This window comes from Suncus etruscus, chromosome 10 (genome assembly GCF_024139225.1).
Source record: "Suncus etruscus isolate mSunEtr1 chromosome 10, mSunEtr1.pri.cur, whole genome shotgun sequence".
NCBI lineage: Eukaryota > Metazoa > Chordata > Mammalia > Eulipotyphla > Soricidae > Suncus > Suncus etruscus.
In genome coordinates, this window is record NC_064857.1 from 31,191,998 (window position 1) to 31,210,417 (window position 18,420).

The 18,420-nt window shown below is 36.8% G+C and overlaps 1 protein-coding gene across 1 annotated transcript in view; it reads left to right on the top strand.

Moving 5' to 3' along the window:
- LOC126020116 (cytochrome P450 7B1) overlaps positions 1–18,420 on the top strand; it is a 235,838-nt gene that overhangs the window by 12,721 nt on the left and 204,697 nt on the right. Inside the window, exon 2 of the mRNA XM_049781592.1 lies at positions 5,030–5,268. Within this exon, the coding sequence (XP_049637549.1) occupies positions 5,030–5,268 (239 nt within the window). The remainder of the gene's footprint in view (positions 1–5,029; positions 5,269–18,420) is intronic.

Below are 18,420 nucleotides of genomic sequence, written 5' to 3' on the forward strand. Positions count from 1 at the left end.
GTCATTCTCCCATGCTGACTTAATGAGATCCTGCCTAATAATAGTCTTTCATTGGTTTCTCTCTCAGGTTCTCAAAACTCTTAAATTATTAGGCAAAAACAGAAACTGATGGGAGTGGTGGTTGTGAAGAGATTTTATTTCAGAACAGAGCTCTTTATTGTTCATTAAGAATTAGGCTGGCTCAACTTTAAAAAAAGAAATAAAATGCTTGAGTTTGTAGAACTTTAGTGAACAGAGGAGATGTGCTAAGAGTGGAGGGAAGAGTTCTAGGCTCATAGAGTCTTAGCGCTTGTTGGCCTCAAAACTCTATTTCCAGGGCTGATCAGAAAATGAAATGTTAGTAAAGCCAGTGAATCAGAGACAAGAAAAATGAGAATCTTGGCATGGGAAGGTAGATTTCATCGTGAGAATGAACAAAGGCTTAGTATGGATTGTGAATTTCTAAGCAGAGTATTCAAAATTCAAGTGTGTATTGGTAATGCCAAGACTATTAACAAGAAATGACAAAACTCTTGAATCTTTTCCCTCCTCTTGGAGATAATCAAAGCCATCTGTTCTACCATTTTTTAAAGCTGCTTCAAAATGATATTCAGGTCTTACCTAAAATTTACTTTATAAAAAATATTGAATCTAATTATACTCCCTATTGTTGGATCACTCTTTCACTCAACACATTTTATTTAATAAGTATTTTTGCCTGCTATGTCTATATGTGTAGGCTGAGTGCTAGGTCAACATTATAAATTGGCTTTATAGAAGGAAGGGAAAACCAGAGAGAAAATAAGTGTAACATTCAAAATTGCAAAAACAGCATCAGAAGACACATTTCTGATTAAAAAAATTTTTAGACAGTTTCAGAGCCTGTGACCATCCTGCCTTGCAGTTTATTCTGTGCCAATTAAGTTGTCTTTTAAGTCTATTGAAGTCTCTGGTCTTAGTATATTCTGTTATTTCTCTCAGTTGCAATAAAAATAGCCATCTGAAAAAGAAAAGACTAACACACTTCAGATTTAAATTGGTCAGAAGAATTATATTAACATCTAAAAATCTTAGCTGGGTTGAATTTGATAAATTCATTTCTTATTCTCTATGCCAATGGAGCATAAGTTTTCTCAGATTTGGAAAAAATAAAAATAAAGACTCTAGACTTTTTTTCATTCCTATATGTACTACTCACAATTTAATCACCTATGGGGAAGGTGTTTTAGACCATTTCTCAAATGGAAACCGTGACTACCTTTAGAGTAAGATATAGTCTGAGATAGGCGAAGGTACAGAACAGAGACAAGATTCTTGCCATAAGTTACCTTACTTGGAACTTGGGCAGTTCCAAGTAAAAATAGGGTCCAGTAAAATGAGGTAAAGAATGATTGGACAGATAAAGTAAAGGGTTAGTGAAGGAAAACCCTATAGGGCAAAATAATAAGTGCATGGGGATTATGATATTAACTCTAACACTGTGATAGAAAATTAAATGTATGTAAAATGAATTGTTTTGGAAAGAAAAGAAAAACACAGCAGCCTTTCTTTTGAGATGTTAAATAATTTAAAGCTCAATATGTATTTTATTTTAATTTGATTGAGCATTTTAGCTAGAATACTTAAACCTAATTTTATAAAACTCCCAAAGACTTAAAGAGTATGTGAAAGTCAACTCTAATATTTTTCACAGTGATACTTTTAAATATTTTCTTACAACTGTAACATATCTACATCTTCTTCCAAAACATTATTGAGTTACTAGTAACTCACAAGATTGAAGCCATGAGGCTGTGAACACCCCATTATTTCTTCACAATTTCATGTTGATTCTTCTATTTTACTCTCTCCTTTTTAGAACCAGTTTTTCTAGTACTGATATTCCCAACTCTTTGTAAAAAAAGGCATGGTTCATTCATTCTTCTTATTCATTCTTATAGTTTTTTAGCAAGTCAGGTACAATGCCATGCACATAATTTGCACTTAATATAAACTGCTGACAAAATAGTGGACTTGGAAGCCTCAGCTCAATGTGTCAGTATTTTTAAATACCAACAGGATGGAGAGTAGGGTATATTTCTTGAAAAGCAGGAGAAATAATTATTTTTTGGATTTTAGTAGCTTCCATGAAGATTCTTTAGAATAAATAGAGAAAGCCTCAAGGAATGATAGACTATAATTTAATCTAAGTATAGATTATAAGAAAATGGAGAAAAACTGATATCTCTAGCCACTTTACTTCTCCAGAGGTAAAACGGAATTGAATTTTTGCTGCTTTTAGGTTATAAAAGCAACAGAGGAATAAAAAGTGTCTATGGATTTCATTTCCAATAGACTAGTTTTTAGAATGAAGATATCCTCCAATGAAATTGGAAACATAAGAGTTATACATTCTTGGCTGTGGTTGAAAATGTACCTTAAAATGTCTATACAGATACCATAGGAAAAATGATGTTGTTGCTAATAAAGTCTAATAGGTAATCATAGTTTTTTTTCCTTTTATTTCCATAATAAGAGGAAATATTTGCTATTGTTATAGGCTGAACATAAATGTCTAATAGATACTTATATAGGATATAATATATAATGTATGTAATAAATACAGATTTATTATATTATTATATATAATAAAAGTTCAATGAATTTTTGCTTCATATATACCAGTAAGTTCAAAGAGAAATATCACTTGAGAGATTAAATGGAAAATAATTTCATTGAAGTTAAGGCTTCATGTGAATATCAGTGGACTCTAAGTAGAGATAGTTAGAGAAAAGTACACATGGAAGTCATTCTGTACGCTTGTGCCACAATAAACAAAATTTCTTCCTCTTGGCGGACAGAATAACGTTGGCTCACTTTACTTATTTGTATTTCCAGGGAAATTGACTCTACAACAGGGACAAAGAAAGGCATCAAATGAATGGAGAAGCATTACAAAAGTAATAGCACTAGCCTAGCATGTGGCTGTGACCATGACCATAGTTCAAATCAGGATCTTATTGGCCAACTGAGAACTAAGCTAGGAGTGGCCTAGAGCACCACGTTGTGTGGACCAACATTTTAAAAAAAAAAGAGAGGCAATAGAATGATATTGAACTAGAAGTATAAGGAAAGATGCTCATAAATATCAGGATTCTAATGTTAGCACAGTTGTCCATATCCTTAGGGTCAAGAACAGCAACTTAGTAGTGGAGCGGGAAGAGTCAGATAAAAGTGAAATGCTTTTTTTGTGATGGGAGGTTGAGCTCACCTGGGAAACACTTCAGGCTTGCCAGACTTAAGCTGGAAAACATATGGAGTGCCCAAGGTCAAATGTTAGGTCAGTATGTGCAAGGTAAGCAACTGTACTATCTCTCTAGACCCCAAAGTATTTTTAACTACATAGCTTTGACTTCAGGGGAGAAAATGGGAGTTCAGAGGCAGACATGGATGCAAACATAATTGCCTTCTACAGCAGGATACAAAAGTTAGAAATAGTTCTGGCTCTGAAGGGGGAAAAAAAGCAATGAGAAATAGAGGTATGAAAACAAGAATGATTAATTATGAATGAAGCATTAGGTATAGTCCCTAAAAAAAAAAAAAAACATTAGAGCTGACTTGGGCCTCGGTAGTTTTGTAGTCTTTAGAGAAAAGGGCATTTAAGATAACATAATCAGTGGTGTAAAGGGAACTGGAGTGGTGATGCAGACAGTAGGGCATTTGCTTTGCACGGGCTAACCTAGGTTCGATCCCCCTACATTCCATATGGTTCCACAAGCCAAGAGTAATTTCTGAACTCGCATAGCCAGGAGTAACCCCTGAGCATTAACTGTGTGGCCCCAAATCCCAAAACAAAACAAAACAAAAATCTCAAAAAAAAAAAAAGCCCAAAAAGAAAACCAGTGATGTAAAGGACTGATTGTGAAGGCCAGTGGCTCTACCTTCGGTATTTGTAGAATTTGCTAGTCCTGGGAAGTGAGGGTGGAGGCAATGATTTCATTGCAAGGAGACATAAATTTACCACAGGAACAACCATGAATGAGTTCTGAAGAGTTGTAAAGTACGTTAGGCCTGTGTTTCAGGAAGGCAGTAACTGAGGATAGGCTAAAAAGAAAGCTCACATAAACCATTTCTGTAGCTGTTATACAATGCAACATAATATAGTAGTGATAAATTTTTCACAAAGGCAAGAACACAGGTGATCTGAAGAGCTGTGGCTAACCTGGTAATTGTTATTATTCCCACCATCACATAAATATCCAGGCTAAAGTATTTCATCTGGCTTTCAATGAATACTCTCTAAAATACTGCCAAAAAGTAATCACTGTTCTATCTGAAGAGTAAACAATCTTTGAAATAACTCAGTGAATAGTCTTTACTCAGGACCAGGTATTTTGCTTTTTTCTCCTTTATTTTTTATCACCCACAAGTCTTTTACTATTTTCATCTGGGCCCATGGTGTTGATTTACAGAAGCTTGATTCTGCTATTTTTCTGGATCCTATCCCTCATCAGAGCTTATCACACCTGGGAAAGCCCCATTTCTCTGTACCTGCTTCTGGGATATTTGCATAGTAGATTCTTAACAAAAAAAAAAAAAAAAAACTATCACCATATAGGACCAGGAAGGCGCAGGAAGCAGTCTGGATCCTGCCCCAGGCTCAGCTTCCTAGGACCTGTTTATATCACTAGGGCCAGATCTCCAGGGTCAAAGTCCCAAACCTCTCCAGAGGTGCAAGGCTGCTTCTCCAAATTCAGTTCAGTTAGGCTAGAAAGACTCACATGATTCCCTTCCAACTCAAAACATATATCCCTTTTCCAGACTTTGACCAGAAACCCTGAGCCCCCAGCCCCCAAATAAACAAACCCTTCCTTTTCTCTCCCTGACCCAAGGGAGAGCCAGGATGCTGTTTTTAATCCCAGAAAGACAGGGTTGGGGGCGGTCACAGATTTGGGCGGTGCATGTGGGTGGGGGGGTGGGCCTGGGGGCGGGGAGTCCAGGAACTTTGCAGACTTTTGGCTTTGAGGGCCAGCGGTGACTGTACTCGGCTGCACAGCTTCTCCCTTCCCAGGACACTGGGAGCGCAACCCCGAAAAGTCCCGCACAACTGCAGAGCCACCGCCTCCAGGGGCGCTTGGAAGACAAAGTGCCCACTGCAGCAGCTCGGGTACCGGACGACGATCCACAGTCCCCTGGCATGGGCCTCTTGTCGCTAGAGTCGCTGCTGCAGGCAGCTCTCACCTTGCAGGGCGTAGCCATCACGGTGGCACTGCTCCTCCTGGCCGGGTGCCTGCGCTCCTGGCGCACCAGGTAAGTTTGCCCGTGGCCTGGAGCCACTGCCCCATGTCCAGGCCACGCCTGCGCTCTGTGCGCCCCCCTTTGGCTCCAGCTCGGCTTTGCCAAGGCAGACCCGCTCTTTTCTTGCAGGCACACAACCGTGCAACGTTGCAGGGCGTCTTTGGGGGTCCTGAGCTCCAACAAAGGCTTCTTTTGCCTCTGCCGCTGCTTCAAAGACAGATTAAACTGAATTGAACAGAATTCAGTGTGTGGGTTGTATTGAATCCTGCTTGCAGTCTGCACGTCATGCATCAGGCATATTTTGGGTGCCTTTTGGTGACTTCATGTTTTAGACCCCTGATAGAGAAGGGATGAGTTTCTTACATTTCTTTCCTTTAAGAGTGTAATAGTTCACGAAAGAAAAAAACCAGTATAATTATATTGGTAATAGAAGCTCTGGATGTTGTTCAATGCCTCAGTTTACTTTACTAGGCATCATCTGGAAAAAAGAAATAACAATCTCTCTTGGAGTTTTTTGTGGGTAGTAAGTGAATTTACACCGTGCACTTTATTAGCACAAAACAAAACAAAAAACACATATTTATCTTATTTCAAAAATGATAAACAAGTTCAAAGGCAAAAAAAAATTCGTTTAGAAAACTCTGGAGATTCATTAGTTTTTCCATGCCACTAGGCTATTCATAACTTTTGACATACAAGTAAATAAGTTCTTTTTAATGATAATTACCGCTTTGTATATCACGTATTTATTATGCCATGGTTCTCAGCAGTTTGAGAGAAAGTGCACCATTGTATTACTTTCAATCAACAACCATGGAATTTCTAGAATACCATGTTTGAATACTCTTAGAAGGCTGCTTTACTTTTCTCCTTAGGCAGATTTCCATAGATTATACTGGAATGTTCAGCGACTTCCCTGTCCTTGCCTTTTCCAATGTTTGATTTTCTTCTTCAGAGCCTACTATGAGGATTTAGGATATTTAACTTTCTTGTTATTTGATTCGATGTAAATTTGGCCTGCCTGTCTTTTATTAATATCATAACCCAAGACACTAAAGATGTACTTTTAGAGATATACTTTTAAAAGGTGTTGTATATAAGTCTGTTTGTTTTTTCCCCACTTTATATACGGGGCAGGAACAGACAAGTTGAGGAATGTAATCAATACATTACACTGATGGTAATGTAATGCAAAGTGAGAATAGTGCACTGGAAGTATGGGTAGATGTAGGAAAGAGTTGGGATGGCAAAGGGCAAAATAGACTCCTTCTGAAGCATTTGATACTAGGCTAATCTTTTTCTATAACACTAAAAATTATTTTACCCACTACTGAAAAATATTCATAACGTGAACCTTCCTATTTCATCTAAGGATGTGGACTCTTTGGGGGGTAAATTGGGCCACACAGAGAGGTATTCAGGGCTTACTCCTGGCTCTATGCTCAGAGGATTACTCCTGGCAGTCCTGGTCTAACTGTGTATGGTGCTGGGGGTCTAACATAACATGTGGGCAAAGCATGTATCTTAATTATTGTACTATCACTCTGACCTAAGAAAACTATATTTAATGTGGTCAATCTACAATTCTTGGCATTCTAAAAAAAGTTAAATGGTCTAGTATTTTAGTATGTAAAATAATTTACATCAAATACTTTGGGCCTGGAGGAAAAGATTGTGGAGTTGTTTTCAAAATGTATGTGTACATTATATTTATTAAAATAGATCTGATAGCCTCAATGTGTTTTACAAATTTTCGAACACTCCACCAGGTCCTTTTCTAAGTGGAAGTGGTGCAAGGAAAAAAAGTAATACCTGTAATTTATTTGATGTGAAAAAAGTGAGTGACCCCAAACTCCTCCCAAAATAACTTTACCAAATAACACAGAAAGCCTAGAGTAACACTTTGATATACTCAGAGCTGTAATAAATAATAAGGTCTCCTCTATATGGTAGTGCCTAAGGAAGGTGTTTGGCAGTGTCCTCCTGCCTACTTGGGTTCTGCTGCATCTAAGAAAGCAGTTGCCAAAGAAAATCTGAATGTTGTTTTTCAAGTTTCATCTTTTGTTGTGAAAGAGAAACTCTTCTTTGTGTTCTTTGATTATCAAAACAGATATTAATGTAGGTGTTCTGTCAGAGACTGTGCAACATGAAACTGTAAAAATAGAAGCTATTGGTTCTTACTAATGACCCTCACTAAATGCCAATTTCTCACCTGCCAATATTGGTATTAATTTTATTTTATCAACCTGCTGCTTATTGTGCCAGTCCATTCTCTTGAAAAATCTGGCAGATGAAAGGGAACTTACAAAGGAGACGTAGATAGAAAAACCAATGATGAGAAAAGAAAACCAATATGGCATCATGGTTGCCAGCTAAGAACTTATTTTCAACAAATAATTATCTGTGTCAGATGCTATTGAGAAGGTTAATTTGTTGAAGATAAAGGAATACCATCAGATAAGATGAAGAATTGATCAGAGCTATGACTAGAGTTCTAAAGGAATGAATCCTCTGTATAAAATGATTATAGGGCTATCCTACAGATTATACATTTTTATTGAGTTGAGTGCAGTTTCCTATTCCTTGGGCCAATAATTCCAATAATTTTATTTAAAAGAATATCTTCTGTTGAAATAGTCACAATGGTTCCTAAAGATTTAACTATAGAGGTCAGAGATAGAGAACAGCAGGTAATGGCTTTGCACACAACTGACCCCTGGTTCTATCACCAGTCCCTTAAGTAGTTCTTTAGTGCAGAGCCAGGAGTAAGCCCTGAGAATAGCTAGATGTAGCCCCAAACTTTTATTTTCTGTAAAGAACTTTGACAGGATCTGAACAAGTGATACAAGATTTAGGGTAGATTGTAAGGAAGTAGAATTTTGCTCTATTGTGAAATACTACTAGAAACTGGAAATTCTTCTGTTGGGTAGATTTGTTTTTGTCTTTTTCCATAAAGGTGATGAGTAGTTTTGTTTGATATTACATGTATTGTATAGTGGTTGATATTTAAAACTCAAAGAGTTGAGTGTCCTAACTGAAAATTTCAAGCTAGTGTCCTGATATTATGTTTTATTTAAATCTTGTGTTTCCTAAGAATATAAAAAACTGCTAGATTTTTATAAGAAATGTATATATAATAAGATGTATAGATTTTTGATTTTACAATTTGATGAATTTAAAAACCTATATATGTGTGTAATTGACTCCCAACCAAAATATAATAATGTTAACACCCAAAAAGTTTTCTTAGACTGTAAACAGTCAATTTCTCCTCTTATTTAATTTTATCTTTTTATGTACTTCATATGAATGGGATTATAAATCTACTTTTTCATGTGAAATATTTTCTCAACATAAAGATTTTTATATTTACACATATTAAGTTACTCTATTATCAGTAGCATTGACTTTATTTCACTAAAGTATTTCATGTATAATAGATACTAATTATGATTTATGTGTTTTTACATATAAGAATTTATCATGTAGATCATATATCAATTATGGCATATTTATGTGTGAGATTTGGTCATCTGTTCTCTTCATGAATATTTAGTTTCAAGTTGAGATAATTATGAATAAAAGCTTCTGCAAATATTCTCTTAATAAAGACTCGTTGGTATATGTCTAGTTTTTCCCGCATTAAACTCTTCTAATAACTTCTTTTTCTTCCCATATCTGATGTGGAAAGTTTATTGGTTATCAACATGATTTTTTCAGATTTTAAACCTTTTGTTTATCCCTAAAGTATTAAATTTTGTTGTAGTTTTAAGTGCATTTCTGGTTGATTATATTCTATTTGCAGAAGCTCAGTTTTAACCTTTATAAAGGTAAATGTACTGAAATTCAAGCTTCACTTTAATGGATGTATTCCCTAAACTTGATAGGATTAAGTCCAGAAATGGGCACAAGCTGAAATCTCTGCTCAGTCTCCACTAACTCCTTCCACCAGACTATTTAGAATTTCTTCTGAAGTTGTATTTCCTTGTTTGGCCAAGATTTTGAAGGGTATTTATATGCCTAATTTCCTAATTTGTCTCTGTTCTAGAGCCTCTTCAGTAGCCTCATACTCTGATGCTTTAACCAGTCTCATTTTCTATATAAGTTCAAGCTGTCACCCATCCTACTGGCAGAAAGTCCCATTAGGAGAAATGTGGTCTACTACCATTATCTTATTCATTATTGATCTTTTTTAATATTGTTGTTAAGTGTTGACTTTCAGCTACATACTGATCCATATCCATACTTTGGATCATACTTGGAGGAATTTAGGTTTTACTCCTGGCTCTGTACTCAGGTACCACTCCTGACAGGTCTCAGGGGACCATTTGGAATACCTAGAATCAAAAGCAGGTTGGCCAAGTGCAGGACACTATCCCACTTTATGTACTATAATTATGGTCCTTATTTCCAGTTTCTTTATCTGTGGAAATCATAGTTTAATTTAACCAATTTCAAAATTTGTGTAACCTAACCCCAAAGGTTTAACAATGATCATGTCTAAGTGATATATTTTTGTGAGGTGATCTCAATTTTTTTTAATGTTTATATATGTATTTTGAGATAAAAACCCTCCATCAGTGCTCAGAAGTGCTGGAGATACTCTTCTGGATACTCAGCCTAATGGGTTCTTGGAGGATGTGAGGATACTCAAGTATTTTTTTTGTTTGTTTTGTTTTTGTTTGTTTGTTTTAGGCCACACCCAGTGATGCTCAGGGGTTACTCCTGGCTATGCTCTCAGAATCACTCCTGGCTTTCAGGGACCATATGGGACGCTGGGAATTGAATCTGGGTCAGGTGTGCAAATGCCCTACTGCTAATGCTATTGCTCCGGCCCCAAGTATAACTTTATGGTTATCCTAAACATACTCAAATTTTACAGTGTATGGTCATTAGGGTCACCCTGATGGTGCTTGGAGGGGGTCATATGGTGCTCTTAATTGCTGAACTTTCTCCCTGCTCCTATATCTTTCCAATTGCATTTATTTTCCATATGTATTTTCTATAAAATATATGTGTTTTCTATAAAAGAAAATAAGGCTGGAATTAAAAGTCAACCTAATGACTAGGAGAATATATTTGTAAACCATATATCCAACAATCCCTAATATTGAGGATATATAAAACAACACAAAAAAAAGCAACAAAAAAGATCAACAACCACATCAATAACTGGGGAGAGATGCAAAGACACTTCCTCAATGAAGACATACAGGTTGGCCAATAGGTGTATAAAGTGCTATCATCACTTACTATTAGGTTAGTGAAAATAAAAACTGCAATGAGGTTATCAACTCACACAAGAAAAAATGAATTACTGCTGTCAATTAAAGGCATGCTGGTTATTCTTTAGTTGGAGGGTCTTTGGCACTGTATTGGTGGTGGTTGTGCAGTAACTTTGTACACTATACTACTAAGAGTATTGTAATTATGTGTCTCAAATTCAATAAAAATTCAAAAATGTATTTACTTTATGATAGAAAAATTGATGCCTTTAAAATGAAACATTGAAAGTTTCTTTCAGTGTTTTTGAAAGGGGCAAATATTAAAGGACCCCAATACACTTAATATAATACTGTGTAACCTCAGCCACCTTTAAGCCTACCTGCAGTTTTATGCGCTTCACTCTCTTAAAGTCCTGTTTTCCCACCAAGTTGAGTAAGCTCTGCTTATTTGAGACAGTGACCCCAATTTATGGCTAGTCACATCCTTAAGTCCTGCTTTCCCACCAAGTTAAGTAGGCTCTGCTTATCTAAGACAGAGCCCCCGATTTATGGCTAGTCATATCCTTAAGTCCCGCTTTCCCACCAAGTTGAGTAGGCTCTGCTTATCTAAGACAGAGTCCCCGATTTATGGCTAGTCACATCCCTCTATAGAAACGGTATGTTTTTCCAGGAAGTTAAAGTGTCACAAAAATGTAATGGGTACAAGATTGACGTATAGAAATGGTATGTTTTTCCAGGAAGTTAAAGTGTCACAAAAATGTAATGGGTACAAGATTGACGTAACCTAAAAAAAGATAAAATAAAACTGTTTGTTCTTGTTTGAAGGTTCCCTATAAAAACCCTGCTTGATCTTTGTTCAGGGTCTTTTGTCCACTGGCCTAATCCAAGAGAGGGCCTTGGGCATCTGACCCTGATGCGCCAGAAATAAAAAAGAAATCTCACCCTTATTCTTTGCAAGATCTTGTAAGTGTCTTCTTGAAGTACCTGGGGACCCTAAGGAAGGAGGGATTTTTCTCCCCTAACATTTTTAATCTGTGTTTCTTCTGGAAGAACCAATATTTTGGGATACTGATTTTTAATTTAAAAGATATATGACATTTGTGTTGCTAAAACCCTGTCCATTTCCAATTAATCCCTACTAATATGGAATGCTTTTTTGTCTAATAATTAGGCACTTATTTTAAATAATGATTGTTTATATCATATAAAATAGTTGATGTAATCTGTTTATCTCGTACCTTGCTTATGTAGCTTCAATAATATTTATTTTGGTTTGTTTGTTTGTTTTTGCCACAACCAGTGATGCACATGGTAATTACTGGCTCTGCACTCAGAAAATCACTCCTAGCAGTGTTCATGGGACAATATGGAATGTCAAGGGTTGAACATAGGATGGCCGCATGCATGCTAAAAAGCACCAAAAAGCATAGTGTTATCTCTTTTGTCCCAAAGAGATACCTTTTTTAGGTATTGTATATACATTTCAAATTATTGTAGATACAGTTTAAATTATTGTAGAATACAGCATAGAATAAAAGACTCTGCTTTCAAGATCAACATGATAACAAATATGTCTTTATTTTTCTTTATGTTTTCATCCTGTACTACAGTGATTTAAATAATAATCCTACCAAAACAAAAATTCTGGTTAAATTATTATAAGTAGAAGAATAAGTGATATCAAATAGCTTTTTTTTTTTTTTTTTAATTTTTTTTTTTATTTAAACACCTTGATTACATACATGATTGTGTTTGGGTTTCAGTCATAAAAGGAACACCACCCATCACCAGTGCAACATTCCCATCACCCAAGTCCCAAATCACCCTCCTCCCCACCCAACCCCCGCCTGTACCCTAAACAGGCTCTACATTTCCCTCATACATTCTCAATATTAGGACAGTTCAAAATGTAGTTATTTCTCTAACTAAACTCATCACTCTTTGTGGTGAGCTTCCTGAGGTGAGCTGGAACTTCCAGCTCTTTTCTCTTTTGTGTCTGAAAATTATTATTACAAGGGTGTCTTTCATTTTTCTTAAAACCCATAGATGAGTGAGACCATTCTGCGTTTTTCTCTCTCTCTCTGACTTATTTCACTCAGCATAATAGATTCCATGTACATCCATGTATAGGAAAATTTCATGACTTCATCTCTCCTGACAGCTGCATAATATTCCATTGTGTATATGTACCACAGTTTCTTTAGCCATTCATCTGTTGAAGGGCATCTTGGTTGTTTCCAGAGTCTTGCTATGGTAAATAGAGCTGCAATGAATATAGGTGTAAGGAAGGGGTTTTTGTATTGTATTTTTGTGTTCCTAGGGTATATTCCTAGGAGTGGTATAGCTGGATCGTATGGGAGCTCGATTTCCAGTTTTTGGAGGAATCTCCATATCGCTTTCCATAAAGGTTGAACTAGACAGCATTCCCACCAGCAGTGGATAAGAGTTCCTTTCTCTCCACATCCCCGCCAACACTGTTTATTCTCATTCTTTGTGATGTGTGCCATTCTCTGGGGTGTGAGGTGGTATCTCATCGTTGTTTTGATTTGCATCTCCCTGATGATTAGTGATGTGGAACATTTTTTCATGTGTCTTTTGGCCATGCGTATTTCTTCTTTGTCAAAGTGTCTGTTCATTTCTTCTCCCCATTTTTTGATGGGGTTAGATGTTTTTTTCTTGTAAAGTTCTGTCAGTGCCTTGTATATTTTGGAGATTAGCCCCTTATCTGATGGGTATTGGGTGAATAGTTTCTCCCACTCAGTGGGTGGCTCTTGTATCCTGGGCACTATTTCCTTTGAGGTGCAGAAGCTTCTCAGCTTAATATATTCCCATCTGTTAATCTCTGCTTTCACTTGCTTGGAGAGTGCAGTTTCCTCCTTGAAGATGCCTGTAATGTCCTGTAGTGTTTTGCCTATGTGCTGTTCTATATATCTTATGGTTTTGGGGCTGATATCGAGGTCTTTAATCCATTTGGATTTTACCTTTGTACATGATGTTAGCTGGGGGTCTAAGTTTAATTTGATATCAAATAGCTTTTTAGATTTTTCCTTTTATGTTGTTTTTGTGTCACACCTGGCAGTGCCTAGGGGATTTTCACTTACTAAAAGGGTCACTCCTGGTTGTGTTTGTGGAACCATTTGAAGGGCAGGAGATTAAATTGGAGTCATCCATGTGTAAAACAAACACCTTATCTCCTGTAATTCCTTTCCAGTCTTCTTTTTGTTGTTGTTGTTGTTGTTGTTGTTGTGGTTGTTTTGGACCACACCTGGTGATGCTCAGGGGTTACTCCTGGCTGTGGCTCAGAAATCACGCCTGGCTTGGGGGGCCATATGGAATGCCAGGGATAGGTACTCTTGGGTCAGCCTCATGCAAGGCAAACACCCTACGGCTGTGCTATGGTTCTGGCTTCCCTCTCCAGTCATTCTTAAAAGAATTCTGAGGTAGATATAATGTGACACAGTATCTGAGTATGGTGTCTTAGACACTTTGGTGATGGTGAAAGGTAAATATGTATACCAACACTATAAATATCAGCACCATTGTAAACACATTACCTTAACAATGATAAATACTTTAAACCCAACTACAGTCATATTTGTCATCAAGGTTTTTAAATAAAGATATTAATAAAAAGTGAATTTTCTTATTACATTGACCTCGCTCAGATTGAGTGAGGGGGCACTTTGACTTTGGGGGCACAATGTTAGGATACCATAAGTACTACCAAAAATCCTAGTATTCTTCCATTCTGTCTTTTCTTTTTCCTTCTGGTTTTTGGCTCACACTAGCTCTACTGAGGGGTTACTCCAACTCTGTGTTCATGGATTACTCCTGGAGGGCTCAGGGAATCATAAGGGATTGCAGGGATGGAACATGGATGAGCACCATGCAATACAGTCACTCTACTTGCTGTACTATCTGTCTGATCCCTCACCATTATTTTTAGAACCTTTTATGTGTGCTTCCTTTTCCCCTAAATCCCTTTTTTGGTCATTGCAGTTATCATATTAGGGTTTATTTTTCATTGAGTTTCATTTATTCTCTCACTCTGTTTCTTTACATAGCACCTAAGATAAGATTGATATTTGTCTCTTCCCCTCTGACTTGTTTGGTACAACATCCCTAGTTTCATTCATATAGTACCAAAAGCAATGATTTCATCTCTAAATTAGGACTTGGTAGCATTTTACTGGTGGCTCTTCATTACAATTTCTTACCCATTCACCTGTCATTGGGCCTCTAAGCTTTTTTTTACAGATCGTGGCTATTATAAATTATACTGCAGTGAACAAAGTTTTTCATATATCTTTGAGAAATAGTTTTTGTGTGTGTTGTTTGTTTGTTTCTGGGAAAGACGACACAGATGGAATTGCTGAATCATATGGTAATTCTATTTTTAACTTTTGGCAAGCTTTTATATTGTTTTCCATGAAGGCTCAACCAGTTTGCATTCCCACTAACACTGACTGGGGTTCCTTTCTTCTCCATATCTCTGCCAGCACTAGTTTCTGGCCTTGTTCATATTAGCCAGGCTCACTGGTATATATTCTATCTCATTGTTGTTTTAATTTGTATTTCTCAGTTATTGTGAAGATGAACTTTTTTTTCAGGAAGAGTGGTACTCCCTGAATAGTACTCAGAGATTGGTCTCGGCTCAGTGATTTAGAAGTGATTTACAGTAAGTAGTGTTTCTTATAGTAAGTTTGTGGTATTGGGAATTAAACCTGGATTGGCTACTTTTGAAAGGAAATCACTTTATTTTCTATACTAAGGTATATAATGATGCAATATAGTGAAAGTTTGACTAGGTATGCAACATCAACTTTGAATAGGCCTGTACTACCGTCACTTTGAACTTCCATGTGTCTGATATTACAAATAAAGGCAGTTGTAAATCTCTACTCTCTCATCTTGCCAATAAAAAAATGGCTACTGAAAGTAAGATTCAAAGTCACAAAGTTTTGGATGTTTAATGAGTGCAAAGAAAGGAGGAATTTCCTAATAGAGGAGTCATTAGACAAGAGTGCTGTTAATAGCTTTCACCTAAGGATTTTATAATACCTCCTTTCCACAGTAACACTACTTTACTACGACTGATGTTGTTATCTGTTATTCTTGATCAACAGACTGAGTTAAAGTATCTTGATATCTCTAGATGGAATTTTGATCGAAATATCAAACACTTTATTTAGCTACATTACGTAATTTTGTTTATAATTTTAGCTGAGCCCTTTGGGAACTGAAGGCTCTGTTCAGAGGTCATAGGGATGTTAAGACTATATTTTCCCTCAAATATTCTTTATGATTATTTCTGTTTGAAGAAGGTTGTTGGTATATTTTTTGCATTGGTCTTCTAAGAATTGTAAAAAAATATCACTGTCTTTGTCTGAGGAGTATTTTCAGAATCTACTAGATTTTAGGACAACAGAGTGTGAGAGTTTTAAGGTGGTTTAAAATGGAGTTTCTCTTTCTCATCTGACAAGGGAAAACGGAGAAATCCTCTGTCACTGATACAATTGTTATCAGAGTTGAACAGATCTGGAAGATGATGATGGGTTTGCAATCACAATTACCCAATGGTAGGTCTGCACCATATTTAAATAGACCTGTTTGGTAAGGTATAGTTGATATTCCTATCATCCGAGAGCACCATTACACTAAGGGTCTGAGCAACAGTGATTAGGAATTTGTAATTGCATGTACCTGAATCTTGCTGTGTACCAGTTTATTCAGTCTTACATCTTCAAGATCACAACTACCCCCAGTGCACTTGAATAACAATATTCAGAGGGCCTGAGAGACAACTCTAGGCTAAAAAAGTCACAAGAGTCTATCATTCCTTGGGCTGCCTTGCTGTGGCCACATATACTTGCTTTGCTGTGTTACCTATAGTGGTTATAGGGTAGCAAACAGCTACTGGAGCATGCCCTTCTGGGACTGAATGGCAGCACAGAATATAAACTTGCCCTGGTGCGCTGACTATAATTTGGGAGGGCATAGTCTATTAGTTAGCAATAGGCAAGGTCTGTTTGACTAGACTTAGCAAGGGTTGCTCAGCTGCCAGTTTGCTCTGCATTAGTTTGGGATGGTTATAGCTGAACTCAGGAATTTTCTCTCAGGGTATGACTCGAGAAGGATTGAAAGTGGAGTCTTCCTATAACACTGAGTCACTTCTAAGAAAATGCCTTCAATTAATTCTGAATCTAGGTGTAAGGCTGATTAGGCATTGCCTAATTTGTAATATTGCCACATTTATTGCAGTGTTGCAATAATAGAATTACAGAGTCAGGGTGTTGGAAGATAAATGTATTTCTTATAGTTCTGTTTCCCAGGGATCCTGTGCCATACCTTAGAAGTTTGTTCTGGCATGTTTTCCATAGCCATGCTCCACACTTTGCCATTCCCTTCTGAACTGCAGTCGTTGCTTAAAGAACATTCACGATAAGAAGCTCAACCCATTCAACTCTGTCTCGGTGCTGCCTTGTTTTTTGAATGATAATAGGACCGAAGGCAAAATGATCCCCCAAATCCAAGTTTCTTCTGGAAATTTTGCCTATGTCATGGAAGGATGACAAAGAAACTGCCAATTTAGCAATCTGACTTCACCTTCACAACTTCCTCTGAGTCCTCTCTAGAAGAGTTGTTGATACCCATATTTCTACTAACCATATGGACAAGTTGTCCTTTAAAAAGGTGAAGGAACAACTGTACAGAAAAGAGAGCTTCATTGGCAAGAAAACATCTTGCATTGGGAAAAATTCCCTCCAGCATGAAATGGTGACCAACTTTGAGAAAAGGATTTGGGTCTGGTTTTATGTTCAGCAGAGATAAATTAATGTAACAGCTTATACATATTTGAATTAGTTTTTCAACTATGCAACCTATTCGTTTTTAAGGGATAGAAAGGGTTTTGGAAACAATATGGGATACCAAGGATCAAACCTGGTTTAACTCAGTGCAAGGCAATTAATTTTTGTTAAGGAGCAAGGAATGCAAAGTGGAGAAAGGAAAGCCTCAACAAGTGGTGCTGAGAAAACTGGCAAACTCCATGCAAAAAGTAAAAAAAAAAATTCAGACCTTTATTTAACACTATGCACAAACGTTAAATCAAAATGGATTAAAGATCTTGATAATCAGACCTGAAATCTTATAAGGTACATAAAGGAAAATATTGGCATAACACTCCATGACATTGCAGCTAAAGGCATCTTCAAGGGTGAAACATGACTGCTATGCAAGTGGAAGCAAAGATAAACAAATGGAGCTACCTTAAACTAGAAGTTTCTGAACCTCAAAGTAAATAGTGACTAGGATACAACGGCCACCCCTAAAATGGGAGAAACTATTCCCCCAATCCCCATCTTACAAGGGGTTAATATCTAAGATATCCAGGCACTGATTGAATTTTTTAAGAAAAAAATATCTAACCCTATCAAAATATGGGGAGAAAAAATAAACAGAAATTTCCTCAAAGAAGAAGTGCAGATGGTCAAAAGGCATGTAAAAAATGGTCCGCATCACTAATTATCAGGAGCTGCAAATCATAGCAAGGCAGGTATGGGGGTGAGTGGGAGGGAAATGGGAAACATTGGTGATGGGAAGAGTGAATTGGTGAAGGATGGTGTATATTGTATGACCAAAACCCCAACAATGAACAATTTTTTAGCCATGGTTCTTAAATAATGCAATTAAGGGGCCAGAGCGGTGGCACAGACAGTAGAGAGTTTGCCTTGCAAGTGCTAACCTACGATGGACAATGGTTCGATCCCCCAGCATCCCATATGGTCCCCCAAGCCGGGGCAATTTCTGAGCGCATAGCCAGGAGTAACCCCTGAGCATCACCAGGTTGGCTCCAAAACCAATAAATAAATAAATAAATAAATAAATAAATAAATAAATAAATAAATAAATAAATAAATAAATAAATAAAGCAATTAAA